The 21,899-nt window shown below is 60.3% G+C and overlaps 1 protein-coding gene and 1 long non-coding RNA gene across 2 annotated transcripts; both read right to left on the bottom strand.

Annotated features, from left to right (window-relative positions):
• Positions 1-974: 974 nt before the first annotated feature.
• SEMA7A (semaphorin 7A (JohnMiltonHagen blood group)) lies at positions 975-21,667 on the bottom strand. The gene is made up of 14 exons (XM_085071042.1): positions 21,495-21,667; positions 9,482-9,615; positions 8,727-8,777; positions 8,429-8,524; positions 8,234-8,318; positions 7,687-7,797; positions 6,865-7,004; positions 6,404-6,582; positions 6,172-6,280; positions 5,690-5,888; positions 4,711-4,826; positions 4,004-4,155; positions 3,576-3,643; positions 975-2,465 (listed from the first exon to the last, which is right to left on the bottom strand). The coding sequence occupies exons 1-14, from the start codon at positions 21,607-21,609 to the stop codon at positions 2,116-2,118; spliced, it is 1,905 nt and encodes a 634-aa protein (XP_084927168.1). The 5' UTR covers positions 21,610-21,667; the 3' UTR covers positions 975-2,115.
• Positions 17,170-21,488, bottom strand: LOC146432901 (uncharacterized). Its single transcript, XR_014854369.1, has 2 exons — positions 18,270-21,488; positions 17,170-17,490 (listed from the first exon to the last, which is right to left on the bottom strand). It is a non-coding gene; the product is annotated as an uncharacterized LOC146432901 (long non-coding RNA).
• Positions 21,668-21,899: the final 232 nt, after the last annotated feature.

Here is a 21,899-nt window from a genome sequence, read left to right as displayed (position 1 = left end):
CACCCCGCTTTGATCCATTCCAGGGGGCTCAGCTCCTCCCAGCCCGAATTCCCGGCGTTTCATTTCGGGGATTTTGGAGCTTTGGGACGCCAGGGGAATGGGAACAGCTCGGTGTCCGCGCGCAGCACCCAGAAATTCCCTCTGGGAGCTGAACTCCTCTCTTTTCCCATCCCACGGCGGGGCGGGGGCTGCCAAAATTCACACTCGCGGCTCTGGAACCCTCCCGCCCCGCAAGCTGCCGCACGCCGCCGGCGCCAGCGGGAATTCTGTGCCAAATCCTGCTCCAGGCTGGGAAGGAGGCAGGGAAAGGTTTCGCCTTCTGCTGCCAAATTCCCCCCGGTGCGGACAGGGGACCCGCGGATGGATGCCGGCAGTGCCACCCCCGTGTCCCCAGCGCCACAAAACCGGCCATCCCGAAATATTCCCGTGCGGGAGAAGGCCTGGAAGCGACACCGAGAATAGCCAGGCTTGGATGGGGATGAGCCTCGAGCCAGGTCTGCCTTTGTGCCTCGGGGCTTTGATGGAAGCGGCGAGGGAAGGCTTTGTTCTCTCCCGCTTTTGTCGCACCTTCTCAACGCCTGAATTGCCGTTCCCTGCCTCCCTCCGGCCCCTTTTCCCCCCGCAGGATCAAAAATCAGCTCGTTTTCCTCCAAAAAGCAGCTGAAAATCAGGCACATCGCAGGCAGGAGGTGTGGGGATGGTCGCACATCCTGAGTTAACACCGCCGCTGTTCCCATCCCTCTTTCCCGGTATCCCCATTGGATTTTCCAGCCGAGATTTGCTCCTGGAAGGCGCCAGCCTGGAGCAGGAGCTGCAAACCCAGAGCTGGGGCTGCTGCAGGAGAGAACAGGACATGGGAAAAGGCGAGGAGATCCCCCGGCCTCATCATTCCCTGTGAGAAACACACCTTTTTTCCACTCTTTATTCCAACCATCCGCTTTGGTTACAGATCTGAAAGGGTTTTGTTGTTGTTGTTGTTGGTTTTGGTAGCTGTCGTGGCTTTTTTATTGTCCCTCTCCTCCAATCCGACCCCGCCTCCTGTAATATTATAAAATCCTACGGTACAGTAATGAGCAGTCGATATAATAAATATTCTGTTAGTCCACAAAGTTAAAGTGCTTTGAGAAGGGCTGTAAGAAGCTATCCTAGATTCGGGACGGGGGAATTTCTCGGGAATGTAGTGCAGTGGGAAGCTCCGGCCCGCTGTCCTTGGGACGGTGGCACCTGCCGAGCTCTCCTGAGTGAGCGGCCCGGAGCAGGAGCCGGGACAGGCATTGGAAGCACGAGCCAGGATGTCCCCAAGGTTTGGGGACGTTTGTTCCCCCTCCGCAGGGAGAGCATCCCGAGTTTCACAGTTTAGTCTCGCTCCGAGACCTCCAGAAGCGCGAGGGCAGCGACCCCCCGGCCTGTCCCGTCCCCTGCCTCGGGGGACAGCGGCACAGCCGGGGACAGGCGCCACCCCCGGCCCTGAGATCCGCAGCCTCGTTCCCTGAGGACGCCCGGTCCCTGCGCCGGCAGCGGGGTGGGGAATGCCCGGGAAATGCCCTCCGGCTGCCCGCGGAGGATTGATTTGTGCGTCTCCAACCCTTCCCAGCGCCTCCCGCTCCGCTCCGGGCGCTGCTCCCACCTCCCCTTCCCCGCACCCCAAATCTAGTCGCCTTCCGCGGCTTTTCCATGCAAATTCCCAACGCGGCGCCGGCGTGTCCCGGCCCCGATTCCCGACCTCCCTCCCACACCAACGCCGGCTGCCAACAAAAAACAACGAACCGAAGACCCTCCGGAGCGGGAGGAGACCCGCGAGCGACACCGGGGGTGTCCCGGCCGCCGCCACCCCCAGCGTCATCCCCTAAAACCTCGGCAGGCAGCGTCCGGAGGCCGAGGGCCGGCTCCTCCTCCTCCTCTTCATCACATGCAAGGAGTGGCCGTGCCCCGAGGGTCAGTGCATGCATCGCCGGACAGCCGCGCCCCGGCTGGCATCGAGCCGCCGCCGCCGCGGCCACCGCGCGTCCCCGAGCCCTGCGGTCACCCCCTCCTCCCCGAGGTTCTTCCAGCTCCCTCGGGGAGCAGCTCGACACCCAAGGAGCCGCAGAAATCAGGGCGGGCGGCACGGCTCCGTCAGTGGAACAGCTCCGCCAGCGCCACCACGAGCAGCAGCTGCAGCCACGAGGCCACCAGGGTGGCACCGGCGCCACCTTTCTGCGACAGGAAGCGCAGGCGGTCGAGCAGGCGCTCCTTGACCAGCGCCTGGCGGAAGCCATCCTCGTCGGACACGCAGACGTAGTGGCCGTAGTGCTCGCGGCCCACGCTGGGGATGAAGTGCAAGCAGTCCTGCTGCGGCTGCGACGTGTTGCAGCTCTTGATGAGCACGTCCTCGTGGTACCAGTTGTAGGTGGCGTAGTGCGACTCGACCGAGCAGTTGAGGTAATAGCGGGAGAAGGGCAGCACCGAGATGTTCCGGAAATCGTCTGCGGGCGGGGGAGAAACACAGAAGTTTAAAAGTTTTGTATATAACTTCAGTCTGGTTTGTTCACCTTTGCCTTGAGGAAGGGAAATGGAGCTTCTTTGCAGGGTATTGTTCCTCTAGGTGAGACCTGAAGGGTTTGGTATTTCATGCAGAGGGGGAGTGGCCAAAAAAATACCCAAAAATATAAAAACCATCGACAGAACATCAACGGCCATCCATGGTCATCTAGCCCAGAGCAAACGGCAAATAACTAAAGGAATGCACACATGTAACACCAAATTATATGGATAATTCTCCTCTGGCAGAGTTGAAGACATCTAGTCTGGAAAATACTGGTAAGAAAATCAAGGAATGAAGATCTAATTAACATCAGAAGCACAGCAATCCAGATCCAATAGGAAACCAAATACTAAGGCTGACGCAACTTTAGACCAATGAACATTTAACCAATGAAGTCCTATGGATTTTGACTGTAGAAAGTCATGGAAGGATTGTCTCTGCACACCTGGGCTATGTGTGGATGGAATGATTTCTGTGGCACATCCTGGCCAGAGCAACATCCTGGCCAAAAAATAAAGTCATGCCTTGACATTAAAAATGTTGTTGGAGGGTTTTTGTTCTTCCCGGAGTTTCGCTGAAAGGGGGATGGGGAGGGAACAGTGGTGAGGGATGGCCAGCAAGCACAGATTCCCCACAGATTCCCCACAAACTCTAAGGGAAGACCAGCTAGGTCAGCAGGGACATGTCCACAGCAGGAAGGGTGGAACTGGGTAATCTTTAAGGTCTCTTCCAACCCCAAAACCATTCCACAATTCCGATGTTACAGCCCATGTCTGGTTTAATCCTTTCTCCCAGTTTAATCTTTCTCCCAGTTTAATCCTGCCCACCCAGCTTGGAAAAATTATTTCCACTGATTCCAGCTTGGTGTGATGATTCCAAAGGTGTTCCCAGTTCCCCAGTGACACCTCACCCCATCCGAACCCATCCCGCCTAATCTGAACCCATCCCAACCCCATCCATATCCCATCCAAACCCATCCAAATCCATCCAAACCCATCCAAATCCAGGAGAATCCACCAATTCCTGCCTCACCCACGACACCTGCACATACCTTCCTTGACATCGCCCCTCTGGCATGTTCCTCGCCACGAGTCCAGGTTCAGGTTCTGGAGTCCTTCCCTGAGGGATGGGAATGGGAATTAGCACCAAGGGAATATCGGGAAGAGGAATCCCCCAGATGGGTGGGATGAGCGGGATGGGTGAGCAGGACCAGTGGGATGGGTGATGAGTGGGATGGGTGGGATGAGTGGGTCAAGTGGGAATCCCCCCTGTCCCATCCCAGTTAGCAGGTAGTGGTGACCACTGTGAGCCCCAGCACAAGAAGAGGGCTGGCTGCCCAAACCCCTCAAGGAAGGGACAGATCCATGATCACCCCAAACCTTTGGGAACAGCACAACCACCCCACACCCCCAGGGATGGGAGCAGCGAGGCTGTGGCTGCTCATCCCACGGGATCAGGAGCAGGAACAGCCCCACGCACCGGCTGAGGGCCAGCGAGAGGCAGGAGCCATTGGCCCAGCCACAGTAGGGGTCCCTGGCCAGCAGGCAGCTGTGGCAGTTGTTGCGGTAGGCCTGGCACATGTCCATGGGCAGCTCCAGGACGCGGCTGCTGGAGCCCACGTACAGCACGGCCTGCAGGGAGGAGAGGATGGAGTGGTCATTCCGTGTCCCCTGGACACCTGGGGGGAGCTGGAGATGCTGGAGGGAATCCATGAAGAAGCTCCGAGGGTGGAGGTCCTCTGTGCTGGAGCCGGGCTGGGAGAGCTGGGAAGGTTCAGGAGCTCCAGGGAGAGCTCAGAGCTCCTGCCAGGGCCTGAAGGAGCTCCAGGAGAGCTGGAGAGGGACTGGGGACAAGGGATGGAGAGACAGGACACAGGGAATGGCTTCCCACTGCCAGAGGGCAGGAATGGATGAGATATTGGGAAGGGGCTGGGATGAGATTCCCAGAGGAGCTGTGGCTGCCCCTGGATCCCTGGAAGTGTCCAAGGCCAGGCTGGATGGGCTTGGAGCAGCCTGGGACAGTGGGAATTATTCCTGCCATAAGGGAGCAGGACTGGATGATCATTAAGATCCCTTCCAACCCAAATAATTCTGGGATTCTCCCCCCACCCCAGGGCTGGCGCTGACCCCTCTGTCCCTGCTTTTCCAACCCCGTGTTCTCCATCCCCCGAGCAAGCAGGGACTCACCCGGGCGTGGTCCAGGATCATGGCCTGGATCGAATCCTTGTTGGGGAACACCTGGATCTCCATGATGTTCTGCACCCCATCGGGCAGCTCCACCACCTTGTGGATGGACCCCTTGTCTGGGGAGAGAGAGCAGAGCCCTGGTGAGGATCAGGGAGGAGACAACTGGAGAGGGCAGGGCTGTGCCCAGGAAGGCATCCCGAGGGAACAGGGCTCGGGAATCCTCGTGGATTCCCCTTCCCAAATAGATCCCTTCTCCCCCATCATCCAGGGGAAGGTGAAACCCAGTGACTCCATGTCCATCCCGCTGTCCTGCCCAGCCCTTCCCGGGGGGAATCTCTGCCTTTAGACCCGGCAATACTCCAACCCCCGCTGCCCACCGAGAGCGAGCTGCAGCTTTTAACCACAGATCAGGGATTAAGAAACCCCTGGAAGTCTCTGCACAAGTGCCAGGGAGCAGATCCCAGCTCGGAGCAGAGCGAGGGATGAGCGCAGCTTGGGGAAGCACTCGGAAACGATGGAACTGCTCATTTTGGAAAGGATCTCTGCCTCCAACCCTGAACCCCCACCTGGGGAGGGCTGGGAAATGATGGAACTGCTGGGAAAGGATGGAACTGCTCCTTTTGGGAAGGATTCTTGCTCCCCATCATGAGCACCTAGGGAGGGCTGGGAAATGATGGAACTGCTGGGAAAGGATGGAACGGCTGGGAAAGGATGAACTGCTCCTTTTGGAGAGGATTCCTGCTCCCCACCCCGAACCCCCACCCGGGGAGGGTCTGCGCCCCCTCCCCGCCGGCTGCAGCCCCTCCCACGCGCTGGGATCCTGCCTGGAGCCCGGCTGTGCCCACGCAGCCAAACTGGAAGCTGCAGCCGGGACTTGGCAGCTCCTCCCGCCTGACGAGCATATGCCGGGCTGGGAACGCGGCCCCGCTTCCCTCGGGGAAGGGAGGGATGGTCCCCAGCGCCGGGAGTGTCCCCGCACCTGTGGCCAGGTAGAGCACGTTGTAGCGGCGCCCGTCGGCCGCGGGCACCTCGTGCACGCCGATGCGGCGGTAGCGGTGCTTGTTGTGGAACAGAGGGCCCCGCCACGGCCACAGCGGCTCCACCCGCTCCTCCACCTCCGGGTGGCTGTCGGCGATCTTGAACGTCTCGCTCGGCGTGTGCTGCCCGGAGGGGACGCACTGCGGGCGGAGGGGACAAAAGGGACGCTCAGAGCCGGGAGGGGACAATGTGTGACAGTCCAGCCCTGAGGCGCGGGGGAGCTGGCACCGCGGCCGGTGCCTCTGAGATCCTCTCTCCCCGTGCTTTCCGTGAACCATCTGCCCTTATCCAGACGCCTTTTATCCCCAAAACTCAGATCCTCCCCTGCCCCGTGTCCCCTCCCCCGTGTCCCCTCCCCTGCCCACCCCTCCTGGCCTCGGGACCCCACAAACCCCCCGTGGGGTGGCTTCTCCCCACCCTCACCTGGCCAGGTTTGACCTCGGGGTTGGGGCCGTTGTAGCCTTTGAGCCGCGATGTCCTGAACACATTGTCGATGTCCCCAAAGGAGTAGACACAGACAGCAGAGCTTCCCCTGAGGGGACAAATGGGGTCAGGAGGACACCCTCTACAGCCGTGTCCATGGCTGTGCCTGCTCCGGCTGTTTTCCAGAGGGAATAAAGGGCTGGGAGGAAGGATTTGAACCAGGGCCGCTCACCAGGTGTTGGTGAAGAGCCCATAGACCTTGGACTGCCGCCAGTCATCCGCCGGGACAAAGAAGACATCCTGCAGCCAGTTGAAGTTGCCCTTGGTGACAGGGTCCACGCAGATCAGGGTGGCCTTGAGGAACGTGGTCCACTTGGAGGCTGACAGGGAGCTGGTTCCTCCTTTGTCCTCCTGGGGGACATGGGGAGGGAGTCAGGGACAGGCAGGGGACACCCCAAATCCCCAGGGATGAATCCCGGGTGGGGAATTTGGGATGCTCCAGAGGTTTATTTGGTGCTGGGCACTGCAATGATCCCATTCCTCTGATACTCCAGCAAGGCAGAACAGGGAATTCTCTCCCCCACCAGGCCAAAGGGTGTGGCTGGCCCCACTCAGAGGGGAGCCAGGTGAGCTGGGACATCCCTTTGTCACCCCTGGAGCTGTCCTGGCTCCCCATTCCCATTCTCAAGGTACCTTACAGAGCTGGGCCACCCGTGAGATGTTCCGGGGTGCCTCAGGGCTCTTGTCCGGGTTGTCCTCGCGGAAGAAATAATAAATCTTGTCCTGGTGGGGCTCCTCGTGCCGCAGCGTGGTGGCCTTGACAAACTGAGGGTCTGCGAAGGGAAGGGACAGACCTCAGCCTGAGCCACGTGGATTTCATCAGGAATTTCATCAGGAAAGGGGACAGGGTAGGGAATGCCCAGGGATCAGCCTGGCAGCACTGGGGCTCTCGGGTTTGCTTTGCTTTCCCCCTCCCTGCTTTATCCTGGCATCGTTTCGATTCCATTTTTTACCCCAACAATTTCCCGGTGTCACCGGGAAGCCAACACCACCTCCTGGAAGTGGAGCAGGTCCTTTCCCGGTGTCCTCACCCTGTCCCCGGGGTTCTGCCCTGGCCGGGGTTTGCCCCGAGCCACTGCCCGCAGGGGAAGTTGCCCAATGCCCTGGGGCAGCTGCCGGGCACTTTTGCACAACCCCATTTCCTTCCGCCCCGCCAGGGACTCGCCAGCCCCATTTCCCCATCCCCTGGGGAAAGGGAAGTCACAGCCTCATTTCCTCATCCCCCAGGGAAGGGGAAGTCACTTCTCCATGGGTTTGGGACAGAAGGGAAGCAGTGAAATCCCCCCAGCCAGAGGGGACAGCTGGGTCCCTCCTGCCTGGCACTGAGGGCCCCTGAGCAGCCCACACTGCAAACCCCAACGAGAATCTCTGGAGCTTCTCCCACGGCAGGGAATGCCCAGGGATGTCCCCACCCAGATTCCAGCTGGGATCCCGCCGGGAATGTCCCGCACTCACTCTGCATCACGGTGTCGCTGGTGTAGAGCTCGCCGCCGCCCCGCACCCGGCGGAACCGCGGGATCTTCCCGTTCTGCTGGCTCTTCTTGATGGTGGAGTAGATGTCCTGGCCTGGGGGGCGGGAAGGATCGTTTCCAGCAGGAAAATCCAGAGGGATGGGGGAGAGGAGAAGGAATGGAAGAAGGTGGGATTTTCCGGGCACGGGGACACGCAGGGATGGTGGATATGGACAGGAATCTCAGTCCTGACCCCAGTCCTTCACCTTAAAGGGTGGCAGATTGTTGGGAAGTTTCCTCAGCAGGCCTGGAGCAGCGGGATCACTGCAGGGCACTCCCAACCCAACCCACTCCCAGTTCCCGACGTTCCTCCCATGCCCCAGGTGGGAACATCCATGCTGTGTCCTAAAGGGATGTGCACTTCCATGGGGACAGAACGTGGAGCACTAAAGCCAACTCGAGCAGGGCACTGAGCCCTCGGGGTCTCTTTTATCCCAGGAAGCCTCTGTGCCTGGCACAACCCCCAAAAAATGGGAAAATATGGGATTTACCATCGACAACGACGAGAGTGTTGGAGTCAGGGGTGAAAGGAGCGATCCCTCTCCCATCCCAGGGCGGGCTCTCCTTCCTGTGCGTCTGGGGAGGGACAGAACAGATCCTGAGTGCGATCAGGACCTACAGGAAGCAGGAGGCCAGCCTTTCCCAGCCTTTTCCGGGGTTTTTCCGGCCGAGGGAAGGATCCATACCACGTTCCAGCAGGTGGGAGAGCAGGCGCCAGTCCCGCACACCAGGAGCCCATCGCCGTACTGCTCCACCAGGGTCAGGTAATTCCGGCTGTCCTCCTGGGGAGGGGACAGGAGCTGGGAATGGCACGGAAAGCCCCAGTGCCACACGGCTTCCCAGGTTTTTCCTGGATTTTCTGGAGATCCAAACCCTGTCCATCCCTGGGGATCCAAACCCTGTCCATGCCTGGACATGAGGACCACACACAGCCCCTTCAACCCCAACCCTCCATCCTTCCCCATCCCACTGTTTGGCACCTACCGAATTCCCAGACAGCACGCACTGGGCTTCGCTTTGCACTGGGAACTCTTCCTGGGATGAAAAAGAGGGAAAAGCTTGAATTCCTGCATTCTCCAAGCTGGCCAGATGCAGGGTCAGAGTGCTACGAGGCCATTAAACCCTGCAAAACGTCCTTTAGCCCACCCTGGGTGTCTGAAATCCCTCAGGAAGGCTGGGCTGGATCCCTGGAAGGATCCAGGCATTTGGGAAGAGGATTGATCCTGGTGGGAAAGGGGAGGTGGGAACAGGAACTGCAGCATTCTGGGAACACCAAAAGAAGGGATTTGGACCCAAAACTGGCAAGGATGAGAAGAGGTCAGGAGATACCAACTGTGGGGTTTTCCTGCTCTCCTGACTCCATGCCCAGCTCAGAAATTCCTGCCTGGGAGGAAAAGCTCTGGCAGGGGAAAAGAAGGGGATTGTGACTTCTCCGCAGTGACAGAACCTGAGCGTCACCTCTCATGTTTGAAAAAGGATCCTTGATGGGAAAAATCCTCCTGTAGGATTTTTTTTGGGGCAGCAAGGAGCTCAGAGGGATCACATCCAGGGAAAAACCCACCCACGGCCAGCCCAGGAGATTTCTCCCTGCTGCAGCCATTCCTTCCTGGTGGGATTTTGCTTCCTGGCTGGCTGGGCAGAGACCAGGCCCTTCCAGTCCTGGAATGTGGGCTGGGAGATGGATCCGGGATGGTTTTTGTAGGATTTTGGGGGCAAACTGAGCAGCAGAGCCTCCTCACCGTGTAGTTCTCGCGGGTGGCAAAGTCGTAGTAGTAGAGCCTCCCCTCGCCGCCGACGAAGATGGAGGAGGTGTTCTCCTGGTGGAAGAACACCGGGAACTTCTCCCTCCGCGGGAAAACATATTCCTTGGCACCTGGGGATGGCACAACGGTCAGGGATCAGCTGGGGGAACTGCTGATCCCATCCCTTCCCACAGCCTTGGAGCGATGGGAAAACCTGGGGATCCAAACCTTGTCTATCCCTGGGAATCCCTGGGATTCACCGTGCCCTGGCAAGGCTGGGAATGCCTCTGGAGCTGGCAGCTGCCAGCAATTAATTGGGCAATTAACGGGTGGCACGTGGCCCTGTCTATTTATGGGGCTGGCACTGGGCCGGGCAGGAGAGGCCAAGAGGCTGATCAGAGTTCACCAGGGCTACTGAATTCCTCCTGGATTTGAGGCGTCATCCTCCACCTCCTCACCTCCTCATCCCTGCGGGATTGAACAGCAGAATTCCCCCAGCAGGGCTTGGGGAAGCTGCCAGGACCCTCCAGAGCAGGTTTGGGAAGGGCTGTGGGGACAGGGTGGGACCCTCAGCCAGGAGAGGATCCTGATCCCTGCCCAGCCCTCCCTGCCTCTCGTGTGCCCAAGGATTTGGGAAAACTGCAGAGCCTTAGTTGGAGGAGCTGCCATGGAGTCCTTCAGGGAGATCCTGCAGCTCCCAGGCTCAGTCTCAGCCTGCCAGGACAGGAATTCCTTTTAAGGAAAAGGAATCCCTTTTCCCCCTCTCCCTTCCCAGCAGGCCCCAAAACCCCACTCGTGGGGAGCCTCGAAAGCGCTTTGACCCCATGGCTGACACACCACGAGCAGCTCTGCCCACACCTCCCCAAACTTTACTCATTTTGTAACCTCCAGCCCCAAAATCGCTGTAAATCCGGGCAAATCCACCCTCGCAGCTCCTCCACCTCCACCTCACCTTCTCCCACGCTTTTTCCCTGCTGCCTTGGGGCTATTTTGGAGCCTTTTCTGGATGTTCCTGGAGCCGGGAGAGCCGAGCCAACCTGCAAGGCCACGCTGCTCTCCACGGCGCCGAAAACAACCGAGCCCTAAACAATCATTTGGCCGCGCCGGCGTTGTTGTTTATCCTGCAGCTCCCCCGGGATTCCTCTGGGAATCCGAGCTGGGAATAAACAGCGCTGCCAGCCAGGGCCCACGGCGAGCCTGGGCTGAGCTCACTGCACGGGGAGGGAGCTCACGGCTTCCCAAAGGGGGTGCCTGGGGTCCCAAACCTGCAGAGCTGGTCCCAAACCCTGCACAGGTGGCCCCAAACCTGCAAAGCTGGTCCCAAACCTTGCAAAACTCGTCCCAAACCCTGCAGAGCTGGTCCCAAACTCTGCAGAACTGGTCCCAAACTCTGCAAAGCTGGCCCCAAACCCCACAAAGGTGGCCTCAAACCTCACAAAGCTGATCCAAAACCCTGCAGAGCTGGTCCCAAACCCCACAAAACTGGTCCCAAACCCTGCAGAGCAACTCCCAAGCCAGGGAGGTGGTTTCATCCCCTTCCCCTCTTCTTCTCCCCTGGCAGGGTGGGGGTAGCCACTCTGCACCCCCAAACTGGGGGTCTGGGGTTTGAACACCTTGAGGAGCTGGAGGTGAGGAGGGAAAGGACATCTAATGGCCCACGGGACCATGAAATCATGGAATGGTTGGGATTGGAAGAGGCCTTAAAGCTCATCCAGTTCCTATCCTATGCCAAGGGCAGGGTCACCTTCCCCCACCCCAGGCTGCCCCAAGCCCTGTCCAGCTGGCCTTGGGCACTGCTAGGGACGGGGCAGTGTCCCATTATGTCCCCAAAGAATGGCACACGTCTCTCCCGCCGAGTCCAAAGCTGCTTTTGACACTGGGAATAAAGGCTGGACCCCTTGGAAGGGGCAAGGCCTGACCCTGCCGTCACCCTCGCTCCCAAATCCCACCCCGGAGCTCCGGGGGACACAGGGCTCATTCCCGGAGCCTGGCTGACCCCGCCGAGCCCCCGTGCCCGGCATTTGCTGCCAGCCCCGCAGCCAGCGCCGGAATCAATGGCACCTCTGTCCCTGGAAATGTCCCTGCTCCGGCGGGAGGAGCGGCAGAAAGGGCGGCTTTGTGCTCGGCAGAGCGGGGAGGGGAGGCTGAATATCAAATCAGGGACGGAGGGAGCCCAGGGCATCGCGGAAGGATGAGGGAAGCGAGCAGGGGTGGGAACCGGGATGCGGTGGGGAGAACGGAGCCATCCCGTTTCCCATCGGGACACTGCTTTGGTGACACAGCCAACGCCGCTCTGACCCCCAGAGCATCCCACAGCACCCCAGAGCATCCCAGGGCATCCCAGAGCATCCCAGAGCTTTCCAGAGTATCCCAGATCTTCCCAGATCTCCCCAGAGCATCCCAGAACATCCCAGAGCTCTCTGTTCTCCCCTGCGGAGCTGCCGCAGCCTCTCGAGGCGAGCTCCACCGCCCCGGCCCGGCTGGGGCTGAGTCAGCTCCGCCTTCCCTCTCGGCGCTCCAGCACTGCCGGCTGGCAGCAGCTCCCGCAGCCCAGACGCTCCTGAGTCACCGGCTAGCGCTGCTCCCGGCACCGGGAGGGGCTGAGCTCGGCGGGAATGCCGGTCGTGGCTCCTCTCTAACAGGTTCAAGTCAGGAATTGGAATAAAGCTGGGGAGGAATTAGAGTGGGAGCAGGATGAGAGCAGAGCCTGCTGGGGCTTGGGAGCTGGCCAGGGGCAGATCCTTCACTCGCTGCCCATCAGCTCCTTCTGGGTGGGAATCACCTTGGAATTTGGGGTGAGAGAGCGGGGTATGGAGTTCGCCTGCTCCCTGGGATTGCCTGCTGCCTGGGATTGCCTGCTCCCGGGGATTGCCTGCTCCCTGGGATGAATTCTCTCCCGCTCCCGCACGGCCCCTGCGCTGCCCCCAGCCGCGCTGTGCCATGCCGAGCTGCCCCGCCGTGGGACGCGGGGCTGTGCCACCAGCGGCACACGGAGAACCGGGATTGACGCGGGCGCGGTGCCGAGCCCTGGCAGTCCCGGCGGGAATTGTCGCCGTGACGCGTGGCAGCGCTGTCAGTCACCGCGGCCCCGATGGCACCGCCACCCACGGCGGGCACGCTCCTGCCTCCGCCACCGCTCGCAGCCCTTCCTGCTCCAAATATTCCCCGCCTTGGATTCCTTCCTTCCTCTTCCCATCGCCCTGACAGATTCCGACCTCGATGACAGCACGGCTCGGCGCGATCCAGCCGGGCTCGGCAGAAGGAGAAGCCGCCTCGTCGGGCTGACTCAGGGGCTGGGAATGTGGAGATATCCCACATCCTCTGGATGTCATCCATGCACCTGTGCCCTCATCCCGGCTCTGAGTCAGGACCGCTGCCCCGGGCTCTCCGCATCATCCCCGCGGCTGTTGGGAAATTGGGATGGGTGACACCGATCCCTGTTCCCAAAGGGGGAATGCAGGATGAGTGACGAGCAGCTCAGGTCCAGAGTTGTCCCGGGAATGTGATTCAGGTCCGCCGCCTGAGTCACCCCGGTTGGGGTCAGAGCTCAATCCCAGCTCCTGCCTCACCCTCCCGAATCGTGATTCCCTCAGGCCAGGCTGGCTGGCAGGACAAGCCCTGGATTTCCCACCTGCTCGGACAAATCCCAGCCCCACCGTGTCCCCTGGGGGAGTCACAGCAGCCACCCAGAGGGACGTCAGGGTCCCCTCCATCCCTGGAGCAGGGCTGGACTCCCCACCCCACTGCCACCCACGCTGCCTTCCCCCCCAGCTCAGCTCCACCACGGATGCCAGCAGGAAACCAAGCTGCTTTATTTTCTTTTTTTTTTTTTTTTAGACGATCTATAAATTCCCAAATTGAGGCATTTCAGGAAGAGGAAATATGTCTCCAAGGAGCTGGTGCGCTAAGTTTTCCTCCCAGCGTGACTTTGCGCAGAGGGAACAAAGTGACACGAGGGAACAGCGTGACACAGAGGGGACAGGGAGCTGCTCCCCAGAGCCCTGCTCAGCCAGGAGTGTCCTTTTCCCATGGGATGAATGCCTCAGGCAGCCTGGCGGGCTCCTGGCACCCCGCAGCAGTGGGGATTTTTATAGGAACAATCTGACTGTAAATGAGACGTTTCGGGAGGAACATTTCGGGCGAGTTTGCTCAGACCTGCCACGGAATAATTGAAGGGTTGTGGCTGCGAGGTCCCCGACACGCCACCGCCACCGCACCTCGTGAAAAGTGAGACATTTCTTGATTTTGAGAAGGAGGTGAAACGAGAAATGCAAGAGGCGAGAAACGGGAGGCCACTTCCTCCCCGCTGCTCCCTCCTGCCCCCAGCCTCTGCCACCTGCACCCCAGGAGCTGGGTCCTTGCTCCCCGAGAATCCCCCGGGGCTGGGGATTCCAGCCACCCCTCTGGAGAAGGAGAGGCCTGGAAAGGCTGTGGGATTACCCCGCGGAGATCAGGGCAGCCCCACGGCCCATCCCGTGCCCCATCGTGCGTCATTTCTCAAGGGAAGCAGAAGAACCAGAGCAGAACCGACACCTCCAGGTTTCTGTTCCAACCCCTCAGAGCTTCCCCCGGCTCCAAACATCATCCTGCTCCTGCTTTCACTCCCTCCTGGTCCAGTCCTGCTGGGCTCGGAGCTGGCTGGAGTGGCCAGGAGCTGGTGGTGCCACAGCTCGGGAGGGGTCAGTGCTTTCCTGCTCTCCCTAAAGCGATTAGGGACCCCAAAACACTGCTGTGGAGCAGCCGTGGAAACCAGAGGGGTGACAACATTTCTCGTTGGAGTGAGACATTCCCTGCTCCTGGTGTCCGAGGGAACATGAGAAGCTCCCAGCTCGTGTCCATCCCACCCCTGGAGGAGGCTGGAATGTGGACCAGCGACTCCTGCTGCAATTATCCATCGCTTCCCACGAATTCCAAAGGCATTCCCACGTATTCCCCTCCTCTCCCGTTCCCCCGGGGCAGGAACCAGGTGGTCACGGCACTGCCTTTCCTCGGCCTGGCCTTCCCACTGCAGCACCCCGGGAGCGTGCCCAGAAAGGATGGAGCGGCTAAAAGGTTTTCCAAAGTGCTTTCTTTCCCACCAGCCCGGGGCGGGTAAAAGCCCTGACCGGAATTTCCCCGTTCCCTCCGTCCTGCAGGAAAGGCTGCGGTTCCTGAAAGTGGCCGAGCCGGGAGGGAGGGATTGGGTCCTGGGCTGCTTTCCTTTGCATTTTCCATCTGGGAGCCAAGGGAAGCTCCAGCTCCTGGCTCAGAACCAGCACTGGGTGAGGGCAGAGGGGCTGGGGGGACACACAGCCCTGAACCCCCGGAAAAGGGGTCCAGGAGCTTACGGGAAACCCTAAAAAAAGAGATGTGAAAGGCCTGGGGGGGAAGTGCAGCTGAACCCCCGCATTCCTGCGGCCCAGCCTGACACATCTCACTCCTCTCGCTCATTCCGAGATCCCAGCCAGGCACGGCCCGGGGTTAATTTGGGTTTCCTCATCCTGCCGTGCCCCCGAGCCGCTTTGGAGATGAGCAGCGATTCCTCATCGCCCGCCAAGAAAGCTCCGAGTTATCTCTTCTCATCTTATCTCTGCCTCCCCGAGGCTTCCCAGCTCCCCTCGAAGGGAAGGGCTGGGACCACCAACATCCACATCCTCCCTCAGCGGGGCTTTTCCACCCTTTTCCAGGGCTGCATTCCCAGCACATCCTGCTTTTCCCCGGCTCCTTCCCCCCCTATTCCTGCACTCACGGGCAGCTCGCTCTGCCCTGCCCTGGAGAGATCCCTGCCATCCATCCGCGGCTTTTCTGAAGCCAGGGAAACAATTCAGCCCGCATTACCCGGGATCCATCCCACAAAAGCTCTCCATCCCGATGCCCGGCAGGGCCGCGCTCGGAAAGCACTCTCCGAGCAGACAAATGCGCTTTTTTTTCGGAGTCACACTCCAAAGGCAAATATCCTGGCGCATCACCCATTCCCGAGCTATTTCTGGGAGCGCCTTGGCAGCGGCCTCGGGGGGAGCTGGGGCAGGAATGGGGGAGGAAAAAAAATCCCTTTTTGGCTTGGTAAAAACCAAATGAGATGCTGGGTTTGGGATCGCTGAGAAGCTCTGGTGGGAGCTGTGCTGTCGATATCCCCTCTCCGAGAGGCCTCCAAGCTGGAATCGATCCCAACCACCCACTCAGCGAGCAACAAAAGAGACCCCTAACCTGCATCCCGGCGGGAACAAGGCCTGGATTCAAAGCCGGGGGCTCCGCTCGCCCCGCGCTCCAGGAATGCTGGAATTCTCCTCATTAAACAGCGAATCCCTGCCTGGCAGGCTCGGCAGCAATTCCATGAATACTAACTCGGCCCCGCTCTCCCCCCCATCATTATGCAGCACTGGAGCTGCAAGGCGAGGCCGGAGCCTTTGATTGCCTGCATTTCTGCCATCCGGCAGGTACGGCATTCCCGGCCGGCCCGCTGCACCCCGCGGCTCGCAGGGCTGGCGTTTCGAGCCAGGTTTTGTGACTTTCCAAAGGAAAAGGTCCCAGGCTGTGCCGCGCTCCCGGCGGGAGCTGGGAATTGGCAGGCTGTGATTATGGAATTTTATCCATTTTCTCCGGCGGAACAATGGCACAAGCACCGCTGGATGTTGTGTCAAGGCAACAAAGGATCCTTCAGCGGGACCCGGGGAGCCCCTCCCACCCCGGCCAGGCCGGATCCAGGCATTGATATCCCAGGAAAGGCCTTTTCCAGAGGGGAAAAGCTGCCCCGAGCAGCTCCATCAGCATCCACCAGCGAAACAACTGCGCTTCACTGGCTTTGCTATCCCAGCTCTCTGCAGCTGGAAAACCCTTCCCGGGCAGGTTCTCCCAGCCCAGGGGTGCGAAGAGGGCGAGCAAAGCCGTGAAGTTCTCCACAGAGGTTTCCAGGTGGGCAGATGCAGAGTTTTTATCCCTGCGGAACACAGATGGGATGCGTACAGCCATCGCTTCCTGGCGGGATCGGGAATTCTCTGCCGTGCCCTTCCCACCCTGGAGGCTTCCTGCACCTGCAAGGAGCTCTAGAAGGGTCTGGGGTTGTGCCAGGGAATGGCACGGAGCCCTCCCGAGCACAGGATCCCCATTCCCCTCACGTCTAGCCCCGGCCGCAGCCCCGCATTCCCCAGCCTTGGAAAGGCTCAGGGGCAGGAATGTGAAACCAGACGGGCGGTCCAGACTGCCCAAAACCGAGATAGCAGCAAAGCCGCGGGCAGCCCCAGGGCAGGTGTCCGGCTGGGACTGGTCGTGAATTCCTCAAGGAAACTCCCAGAACTCCTTAAACTCGCGGCGCCCTCTCCCTCCCACACCAACACATTCCCCTGGGGAATATTTGACCCTGGTGGGTAATGAGATGTGGAATTATTGCTGCAGGAGGGACAGAGCAGAGCTGTCACTAAGGGCGGGATTTATCACCCCAAAGCTGTCCCTCCACACCTAAAGCGCTCCGGAGCTACGGCAGATGCTGCCACATCCCGCTCCGGTGGCACTCCCACGGCGGTGCGGGTGGAGCTGGGATTGGCAGGAAAAGAGGGCTCGGCAGGAGGAACCAACCCTATTCCTGGAGCGGCCGGGAATAGCCACATGCCACGGGATGGAGGTGGCTGCAAAAAACCCATTTCCTCGCTCACCTCCCCAGCCCTTTTTCCCGGTACAACCTTCCCCAAAAAGCACCTCGCACTCCGCACTTAGATGGATTCCGTGCTCAAATTTAGATTGAGTTTGTACTCCAGCATTCCGGTTTAAATTTAGTTCGTCCCATTTAAGGCACCGAGTTTGACTGCAGCAACTGCAGCACAGCACCTTCCCAGGCCCATTTCCAGCCGTTCTGTCCCCAAACCAGCTGGCACAGAGCTGGGAGAGTGGTCAGGAATTGGCATCTGGCTCCCTTTTCCAGCCACAACTTCCACAAGTCCTCCCCTGCCTGTTGTTTTTGTGTCGTGCTCTTGCGACAGGAGGTGGCTGTGATTCACTCCATTTGTTTGGTTTGCTTTTTCTTCTTTTTCAATCTGTGCACAGCAAAACATATTTTTTTCTTTTTTTTCTCTTTTTTTTTTCCTCCCCAACCAACGTTTTCTTCTCCCAGCATCCCCCAACCCTGTGAAAAGGAGAAAATAGCACTGCTGGGAAAGCGAGCAGCTTTCTCCTGGAAATGGTGATGCTCCGAGAGCTTCGTGGGAAAGTGTCCTACCAAGATGTTTCACACCACGGGACCACAAAAAGAACCCGGAGATGCTGTCACTGAGGAGGAAAAGCTGCTGCTGGCACCAAAATTCCTGGTTTTGCCACAGCAGGAAAGAGATGAGGACCTTAAAGATCATCTCATCCCATCATCCCATGGGGCAGGGACACCTTCCACTGTACCAGGGTGCTCCAACCTGGCCTTCGACACTTCCAGGGATGCAGGGGCAGCCACAGCTTCTCTGGGAATTCCATCCCAGCCTCTCAGGGGAGGATTCCTTCCCAATATCCCAATGTGGCAGTGGGAAGCCATTCCCCTTGCCCTGTCCCTCCATCCCTGCCCCAAGCAGCCCTTTCCAGAAGGTTCCATAGGGACACAGCTCGGGGGACACGGAGAGCTCCCCGCCAGCCCTGCTGACACAGCTTTCCCGGGAAAAGAGGCAGCCGAGCCCAGCAAAGCCCGGGAGCTGTGAGATTCCCAGAGCTGCCATTCCAGCGGCCCGCTGGATCCCGGGGCGGGCTGCAGCCAAGGGTCAATTGGATAATCTTCCTTTTCCCTCGGGGACCTGCTTATCTCACAACCTGCTCCTCGCTGCTTCCAGCTCACCTGCTAATGAGCTGGGACTAATTAAACAGCCCCGGCGCATCCCGCCCCGCGGTGTAAACGCAAACAGCCGAGTTTTCCTGGGATCCGTGCACGTGTGGGTGAGCAGGGACGAATCGCCGAGCTGGCAGCAGCTCCAGCCGAGCCCGCGCTGCAGAGGCCCCGGGCTGCAGCAGCCCGAGCCAGCCCGCGGGCTCCTTGCCACGCTCAGCGTTTTCCCGATGCTCGGTGACTTTCCGGTCAGGAGACAGCCAGGCTGGGGCGTCCCCTCCCGCTGCCACCCCCCGGCCCCGCGACACGGCGGGATGCGGGGGAAAAGCGGGATCCGCGCCGAGCAGCGACAACTCCGTGTGGGATGGGGTTGCCCTTTTCCCAAAGAGAAACCTGGACGGGCAGCGCTTGGCTGGAAAAATCCAGGGAGGATGGGAAAGGAGGGAAGGGAGGATGGAGCGCTAAGCCAGCCCTGGCGCTGAGCTCAGCCCGGAGGGAACTCGGCACTTGGATCTCCCCATATCGCGACACGGGGAAGGGCAGCAGTGTTTGCATCTTCCCATATCGGGACACGGGGAAGGGCAGCAGTGTTTGCATCTTCCCATATCGCGACACGGGGAAGGGTAGCAGTCAGTAGCCAGCCCCGGGGCAGTGCAGAGGAACAGGGCAAAGGCCCTGCCAGCAGAAATGACCCAAGGTGCCTGAGCTGCAGCAGTGATGTGGAGCTGACCTTTGCCCTTTCCCTGAGAAGAAGGAACTCTGCAGAGTCAGGAGTGCTGGCCGGTGGCTGCTCGCCCGCTGGGCCAGGAGCTGGCCACCTGCACGGGCTGCTGGCAGGGCTCCAGGGGCCACGGAACTGCGCTGAGCCTTGGGGCAAGCAGGTCCCTTCCTCCGCCCCGGGCTGGGGCATCGGGGACACGAAATAAGGCAGGGCAGGGCTGGAGCCTCCGGGCGGCTTTAGAAGGCAGGGCTGCGGAACACTGAGCTCCGAAGTGATGGGAATTATTAACCCAGGAGCTCCAAGCACCGAGACAGGCCCACTCTGCTCCTTTGTCTGCAGGTCCGAGCTCAGGACTGTGTCCCCTCAGCCCAGTGACATTTTGTCCCAGTTCACCACGTCCCCTCACCCGTTTCACATCGGGAACTGGGGGTGAAACAGCGGAGTGGTCCAGCGACCTGCAGGCAGGGCAGGGCTCTGCCTGGATCCGGCGGACCCAGGGACAATCCAGATGTCACCAAATCCACCAAAACCCAGCCGAATAAGACTTTTGGTGTCACAGACTCGCAGGGCTCGGTGCTGGTGGGGACAGCAAGGCTGAGAGATGGAAAGGCAGCTGCAGCTTTGCCCAATTTCCTGCGGTGCCCCCGCACTGCAGGCAGGGAGGGATCCCTCCTGGAGAGAGCCTGGCTCTGCCCAGCTCCAGAAATCCATCCCCCCACCCTCCCCGGAGCACGTGGAGGTGCCTTTGCCGAGCCGCATCACTCGCTGCCGGTGCGGGGCCGTGGCGTGTAAGAAATTTAATTAGGGGAGAGCTGCCAGCTCCCGCAGAGCCCAGCGCCGGGGCCAGCCCTGCACCACTGCAAACGCAGCGCCGGGAACGGCCCGCAACGCCGCTCTCCATCCATCCCCCACCCCCGGAACGGGGGCCGAGCTGGAAATCAGCCCTGCGGCTGCATCGCCCCCCTGACGGCGAGGGCCGGGCTGGGAGCGGGGCTGCAGCTGCGGCAGCCACGTGCTGAGCGCCGGTTTTCCCGAACATGCTGAGCTTGCCCGGGGCATGGGGAAGTTCGCCCGGGCTGCTCGGCCGCAGCAGCTCCCGCCTCGGTTCTCCACCCTCCTCCTCCTCCCCACGCTGCTCCTTCACCCACAGCCCTACTTGTGGAGGGTGGAGGTTACTCCAAGGAAAGCGGGAGGCGGTAAATAGGACACGGCCCGCTCCCGTCCCTCCCTGACTGCAATCCCGCTTGGCCTGGGGCCCTCGGAGCGCTCCGAAATAATTAAAGCGCGCAACAGAGATGAGCCGAGCAGGTGAGTGTCCCAGAGCTAATTGGTTTCGGTGACAGGTGCCGTCAGCCTTCAGTGCCACCCTGACTCGGGTGAGGGACAATGACAGCGTCATGCACGGACACAGGTGGGAACCAGGCGCTCCATCCCTGCCCTTCCCTCCAGGACCGGCGTTGCCAGCCACGCCAAACCCCAACATTTGAATTGCAGCCCCCGTCCCCTCTCAGGGCGGGGGGTATCCATGGAGCAGCACCTCCTGCCCCACTCCCACTCCCTTTTCCCGGCCACAGCATTTGCCTGCAGCCGCCACCGGTGACGCCATAGCGGAGCAACCTCCCCTGCCCTCCGCGCCGGTGCCTCTCCCCCCTTTGTGTGACAAGGTGACAGCGGAGGCCACCTCCGAGCGGCGCACACGGCCACCACCGCCGCCCCCCCGCGCTCCCAGCCCGGGGAAGGGCACAGCAATGCCGGCAGAGGGACAACAGATGGCACGGAACGAAGCGGGGAAATGGGTGTTCTCGGAAGTTGCCAGGGGATGGGCAGCACAGAGCGGCCCTTGTGCCGCAGAGCTCAGCCCGCCCAGCCCAAGCCAACGGGGGCTTTGTTCCAGCCAGCCCGGAGGGGATCCATCCCAAAGCTCGGGGAGCACGGGGTAAAACCATCGCCGGCGCACCAAGGCTGGGCTCGGAGCTTGAAAACATTTCTTTGTTCGGATTCGCCGAGATCCAGCCTGGGTACAAAGTCCTTACGTGCCGTTTATAAATTTTCCCAGAGACCAGAGGTTCTCTGCAAATGTTTGCTCACCAAACTCATCTGCGGCAGGCAGGGCGAGTTAAATGGGATGAATAAGTGCATTAACTATGTAAATACACTTCTCATTTCTGGAGACGAGTTAGGGGAAATGTGTCCTGTGGCTGCCTCAGAGCTTTTGACAGCCTTTAATACACCCAGCTGATAGGGGGAAAAAAGCGCTTTTTGACAGCCTTCAATAACCCCAGCTCGTAGGAAAACGCTTTTAAACCATAAAAAAGGCAAGAACGATCTAAAAATCCAATTAAAAGCCAGCAGCCTGAGCCCGCAGGCGTTTTAGCTGGGTTGAAGGAGAGCCAAAAGCCCCCCCGAGGAAACAAAAGAAATAAAAATAGACCAACTCTGCTCAAAGGACGAGCCCCAGGTAGGAAAGAGCCGGCGCAGGGAGCAGCCGCATCCCCAGGGCGCAGCCCGGGACTCACCTTGGGGAGCCGCGATGATCCTGGGGTTCACCTTGGCGCGCCCCGCTGCCCACGCGCCCAGCTGGCCGAGCCACAGGGCCACCAGGAGGGCGAGCGGCCACCTCCTGCTGCCCATTGCTAGTCCGGGAGCGAGCCGAGAGCGGGAGCCGGGCAGGCAGGCAGCTGCATCTCTCTCCCCTCTACAAAAGCAGCCAGCCCAGCCAATGGCGCGAGGAGGGCGGGCCTTGCAGGGAACATGGAATAAAACACCCCCCCGCTCCACTTAGCACCTGAGCTCCGGCGCTTGCAGGTTTTTCTGGGGGGTTTTGGGTCTTTTTTTGGGTTTCCTCCTCCTCCTCCCGCAAGGGGAAGGCGCGGGGGTTGGTGGCTTTGTGCAGCCTGGGGCGCTGGGGAGAAGCTGCGGCC

This window comes from Lichenostomus cassidix, chromosome 10 (genome assembly GCF_008360975.1).
Source record: "Lichenostomus cassidix isolate B80296 chromosome 10, HeHo_3.0, whole genome shotgun sequence".
In the NCBI taxonomy this organism is placed as follows: Eukaryota; Metazoa; Chordata; class Aves; order Passeriformes; family Meliphagidae; genus Lichenostomus; species Lichenostomus cassidix.
Note: the sequence above shows the minus strand (reverse complement) of the source record. Positions and strands in the feature narration are given on the sequence as shown.

What these genes read in the sequence shown, in the direction of transcription:
- SEMA7A (XM_085071042.1), bottom strand. Translation starts at nt 21,609, where the DNA reads ATGGGCAGCAGGAGGTGGCCGCTCGCCCTCCTGGTGGCCCTGTGGCTC. An exon ending in CACTCTCGTCGTTGTCGATG is followed by an intron (nt 7,798 to 8,233) that starts GTAAATCCCATA and finishes CCCGCCCCCCAG; the next exon opens with GCCAGGACATCTACTCCACC. An exon ending in TGATCCTGGACCACGCCCGG is followed by an intron (nt 4,156 to 4,710) that starts GTGAGTCCCTGC and finishes TCCTCCCTGCAG; the next exon opens with GCCGTGCTGTACGTGGGCTC.